The sequence below is a fragment of the Arachis duranensis genome, chromosome 3 (genome assembly GCF_000817695.3).
Source record: "Arachis duranensis cultivar V14167 chromosome 3, aradu.V14167.gnm2.J7QH, whole genome shotgun sequence".
NCBI lineage: Eukaryota > Viridiplantae > Streptophyta > Magnoliopsida > Fabales > Fabaceae > Arachis > Arachis duranensis.
The window spans coordinates 19,934,348-19,939,741 of record NC_029774.3 but is presented as its reverse complement, the minus strand read 5'-3'; the positions used below and the strand labels follow the sequence as shown (position 1 = coordinate 19,939,741).

The following is a 5,394-nucleotide window of genomic DNA, read 5'->3' as shown; positions in this document are numbered from 1 at the left end:
CCTAAACAGAAGCAAAATTTATAACTTAACAATTAAAAAATTCATAAAATGTTATAAACTATAATATAAAAATTTAACTAATATGTACTCTAAAAATATGTTAAAACAGATAATAGCTAAACTCATCATTATTTAAAAGGATCAATAGTTAAAATTTTGTTCAGAGACACAAACAAATCAAATTAAATTATCTCAATTTTCTAAAACTGTAATTATAGCTAAATAAATAATAATTAATTTTTTAACTATATTATTTATACATTAAAATTAATTATTAAAATAAATAATATTTATACATGTGTGCGCACATAGAGGCACATTAGAGTGACAGAGCAAAGAGAGACTGAGACAGTGTGCGACTTGGGAGAGAGGGAAAACACAAAACAAAGCAAATCAAAGCAAACTGTTACCCCATGCCATCCTCTCTCAATCTCTCACCACAGCTTCAGTTCTCTTAGCCATCATTTGATTCTTTTCTTGTGTTGTTGTTTCCCGCAATGCCCCAATCAAATCATATCATGGGTCTACAATTCTGAAATCAAAACACACACGAATCGTAGGTCTACTACTATCTCCCTTCACCTTTTTGAATATCTCTTGAATCTCTCTCTATCTCTACCCATAATCCCAATACTTTTCTTTTTCTTTTTTTAAGAAAAGACGCATAATTTCCACGCTTTTCTTTCTCCCCCACTCCTTTTCCTCACTGCTTTTCAAGTTTCAACCCAAAAGAGAAAATGCAATCATTCACATCCATTTTCTTCTTCACTTCATTACTCCCTCTACTTCTTCTCCCCATCTCACATGCCGGTATTCTCTCGGAACCGGTTAGCGACCCCAACCAGCCGGTCGAACCGAGCGAAAACCCTTCTTCCTCCAACACCGTCCCCGCCTTCCCGGTTCAAACCCAGACCCTCCCATGCCGCCTCGACCTCTCCAACGAACTCTTCGGCGGCGTCAACGCCGCCTGCGGCAAAAACCTCGACCGCAGCCGCTGCTGCCCCGTTCTGGCCGCCTGGCTCTTCGCCGCACACGCCCGGTCCGCCCTCCAGCTCCCTCCCGCTCCCGCACCGTCTCCCTCCTCGTCGTCCAGCTCCTCCGGCGAGCTTCCGATGATGCCGGACGATTCACAGAAGTGTGTTAACTCACTCCAGGACTCGCTGGTGAGCCGGAACATAAGGATCCCTCAGCCGAATGCGAGTTGCGACGCCATTCTGTGCTTCTGTGGAATCAGGCTTCATCAGATAAGCTCGCTGAGTTGCCCCGCTGCGTTTAACGTTTCGGTTACTCATCGAAACGCAACGCCGACTGTTGCCGTTCGTGACTTGGAGAAGAATTGTCGTAACGCTTCTTACGCTGGTTGCACCAAGTGCCTTGGTGCCCTACAAAAGGTCCACGCCCTAATCATCTTCATATTCATCACCATCACTATAAATATTAATACTAATAATTGTACTACTCTTGCTAGCTAGTACTATTATTATTATTATTATTATTGAGTTTTAGCTATTTCAATCATTCATTTTTGCTTTATATAATTGGACATTTTAGTAAATTCATCTGCTTTTTTCAGTATAAACTTATTATGTCCAAAGAAATAATAACTATTGTTCGCACTAATTTTATTTTATTTATAAAAAAAAAACCTCCAGAAGCATTATTGTACTTCTTGTGAGTTAGGTTGGGTATATATATATATATCTAGAGTCTAAATGTATGTGTCTTGAAGATGTTTAAAATAATTAATAGTTGAGTTTAGCATATTCAGTTGCTAGAGTGATATGGGTTTTGCAATAGGAAAGTTTTATGGAATTCAAAGACATTGTATAGTAACTTTTATCATCATTATAGACTAAAAAAGTTTACTATTTTATTTCAACATTGGTTTAGCAAATCCCAATAATATACGATTAGATATTTAATTAGAAAAATTACAAGTACACGAAAATTAAATTGATATATCTATTGATGGCGGGTTATTTTTTTATTTAAAGTGAAAAGTGAAGTTGAAAGTCATCTCATCTGGGGTGTTATGCATTATAGCCTGAGTCAGTTAGTCTTGTGTGTTTTTCTTTTCTGTTGTTTTTTTATCCTCGCAATAGGGGGATTCTTCTTAGGGTTGGCAACATGCGAAAATGACATTACCATGTGCACACTCCAATTATTACAAACTTTTCTTGCTTTATTTACCCTTTAAGCACCTTTTTTTTCTCTCTTTTGATTACATTTCTTCCCTTTTACATTGCAAACAGTTTGTGCACTTGATATTCTACCTACTATATATCCTAATGAATAGTAAAATTAAACAGCAGCAATGTTTGATTTCTGCAGCTAAAGGGTTACAAGAACGAGACGAAGGGAGGCGGAGGGGGTGAATCTTCAAGGGTAAAGAGGATGTTCAACCGTGACTGTCAACTAATGGGGCTGACGTGGCTTCTCGCTAAGAATAAAACGGCATACATACCTACCGTTTCGGCCGTTTTGCGGGCAATCATGTACAGCGCGCACCCACACGAATCAAAATGTAGCCCCGATCAAGAGAACATGCCACTGGCCGTTGATTCCCTCCAGTTCGACACAGGCCACGCCCCATCCTGGCCGTCCAATTCCTTGGTCACCATCATTCTCATTTTTTATGCCCTTTTTGTTTAGGGAAACAAAGAAGGGGTCCCTCCTTATGAGGGTACTTTTTTATTCTCTCTTATGGCCGTGTTTCTTGGTTGTTTGGATCACGTGAAGGGTGAGCTAATGGACAAAACCAGCGATGAGATTAGGAGTGGTTTGGTTCTGACACTTTTTTGGCTTAGTTTTGGATGGGGGGTTGGGTTTGGTGTCTAGCTAGCTTGATCACTGTAAATTTCAGGATTCAGATTCCATTGACATGTCCTCTATATCTGTACATGATGGGTGCTAGTAAATACCAGGCCTCACATTTTGCATTGTAAAAAAGTGCCTTTTTCCCAATTTTGATTTATGATCTTTTATCAATCAATAGTTGGAACTTGGAATATTCACCGTGGAATCAGGTCATTAATTTATTACAATGATCATTGCTTCATCTATTCAATAAAAAATAAAAAAGTTGTTTAGTCTAAAGTGCGATCTATAATAATAGGAATAATTTGATTAGCTATGAGGCAAAACCCCGTTGATTAATGAATAGTGTGCAAGCTTATTTTCACTTGACCAACCCGTTTATTATTTGAGCTAGCTAAATATTAGTTAATAGGGTATGGACAAAATTTAACTAAAGTAGCCAATGCACTAATCTGAAACCATAACTATGAAAGAAAAAGAATTCATAAGACTTAGTCATAGTACATGCTATGGTGAAAAGGGAAAATGATGAAGAAATGAAAAAATGAAAATATTCTTTGATGGATAATTAGATAGCATCACATGAAACTATGAAAGATATCATTTTATTTTTTGTTTATTTTTGAAATAAGATCAAATACCTCTCTTCATTTTATGCACTTCATGGTAGAATTGGCCAACTTTGAGCCTATGTTTAATTGTTTACAAGTGTATGGTACCCTCAACTTAAGGAGGCAAAGTGAGACCTCTGTTAAATGGTGAAATTATTGTTATTTTCCATCGTAAATGCATTTTGAAACCTCTATAGGTAGGAACCTCAGTTTAGAATTATCTTGTTAGTTCAAAACTTTATTTTATTATCGTAGTCCTATGACCAATAACATATTAAGTAATTAAATTATCTCAGCTTGGGTAAAGCAGTGAAGGAGCAGGTCCCAATGATGACTGAGTATGTTGGTCGACTTAGCTAAATAAAGAAATGTGTGTAACAATTTTAGACAGAAAAATACAAAGAAGAAACAAATATCTCGATACGTTCTTCAAAGGAGGACCAGTTGGTTTGTTCAGAAATCGGAATCCGAAACATAATTTTAATTTAATTAACATGTTAATTAACTAAATTACGTAGGAATTCATGGCTTCAATGAGTCGTTTCACGAGTTAGGGAGATAATATTGGGGTCGAATGTCTGTCGTTTTGTAGTCCAATGGCATCAAAATTCAAACCGAGGCACAAGCGACACCTTTTCATTTCGGTTCGTTTATTAAAGATAAAAGATTCCTTGCCAAATTGTGTTTAGCAGATTGGATTAGCCATATTCACACAAGTCCGTGACTAGGCTTACAATTACAAACGTTTTGTTTATGCTATTAGAAAGATATATAAAATATCTTTATACATCTTTTATTAAGGGCATTGATATAATTTTCAAATATTTTAATTTTTAAGAGCCACTCAGATAAATGTATTTAGAATGTCTTTCTTAAAAGATATTTTGATTAAAATTAAATCAGACAAATTAATTTGATCAAAAAATCAATGAACTAAATTTTAAACTAATCTAAATTAATTTTTTTTTAATAGAGAATAACTATAATACTATTATTATAAAAAATGACAAAATATTTTTATCAATTTTTTATACCAAATTTGCATACATTAAACATTCTCTCTGAAAGAGGTTTTGTCAGCATGTCTGAGAGTTTATCTTAATAAGAAGGAAAAGTATAGGGTACCAACATATTATCTGCCAATTTATTACCAACAATGATTAATTATTATATTTTAAATACATATACAAAGAGATACATCTAAAAAATATATTTATAAAGACACTTCTATTAAACATAGCTATAAAAAAGACATTTTTATTAGACACATCCACAAAAATACTTTCATTAAATACTCTTATAAATAAAAGTTGGTAGATGTTGGCAGAAATGCTGTTGGTAACATAGCGGGATCGTAATAAGAAATATTTACAACATATAATTCCTTCTCGTTCACCATCTCTCTTAGGAAATGTGGATCTAATTCGAGATGTTTACGTCTTCTATGAAAAACTGGATTCATAACCAGTATACATGCGTTTTGATTGTCACAATATATGATTGGAGTTACTCGTTGTGGCACTCCAAGTTCATGCAATAATTGTTGAATAGAGATTAGCTCCGACGATTGAAGAAATGTTAATGCACGATACTCCGCTTCAGTGCTACTATGACTAACTTTTTCCTCTGCTAGCTTATGACTCTTCCACTACACAAAATTCGTTCCTAGATTGTCTATCATCAAGGTCGCTAGTCCAATCTGCATCACCAAAATCCAAAAGTCTATAGTCAATACAGCGAGAAAAAATTAAACCATGACTTGGCGTTCCACACAGCTTTATTTCATTGATTCAATGTGGAGTTGTGCATGAACTGTGATACTCTATTCACAAAGTAAGAGATATATATCGGGACGTATCACGGTAAAATACTAAAGCACTCCAACCACTGAATCATGGAACGGTAGAGCTTTGGGTCATGGAACGTACAATTCAAAATCATTCTTGTGCAGTTTAAGTGAGGCCAC

The 5,394-nt window shown here is 35.4% G+C and overlaps 1 protein-coding gene across 1 annotated transcript; it reads left to right on the top strand.

The window, feature by feature from the left end:
* The first annotated feature begins 309 nt into the window (after window positions 1–309).
* LOC107477914 (uncharacterized GPI-anchored protein At4g28100) lies at window positions 310–2,964 on the top strand. The gene is made up of 2 exons (XM_016098009.3): window positions 310–1,391; window positions 2,332–2,964. Exons 1-2 carry the CDS (start codon window positions 738–740, stop codon window positions 2,650–2,652), a joined length of 975 nt encoding a protein of 324 aa, XP_015953495.1. The 5' UTR covers window positions 310–737; the 3' UTR covers window positions 2,653–2,964.
* Window positions 2,965–5,394: the final 2,430 nt, after the last annotated feature.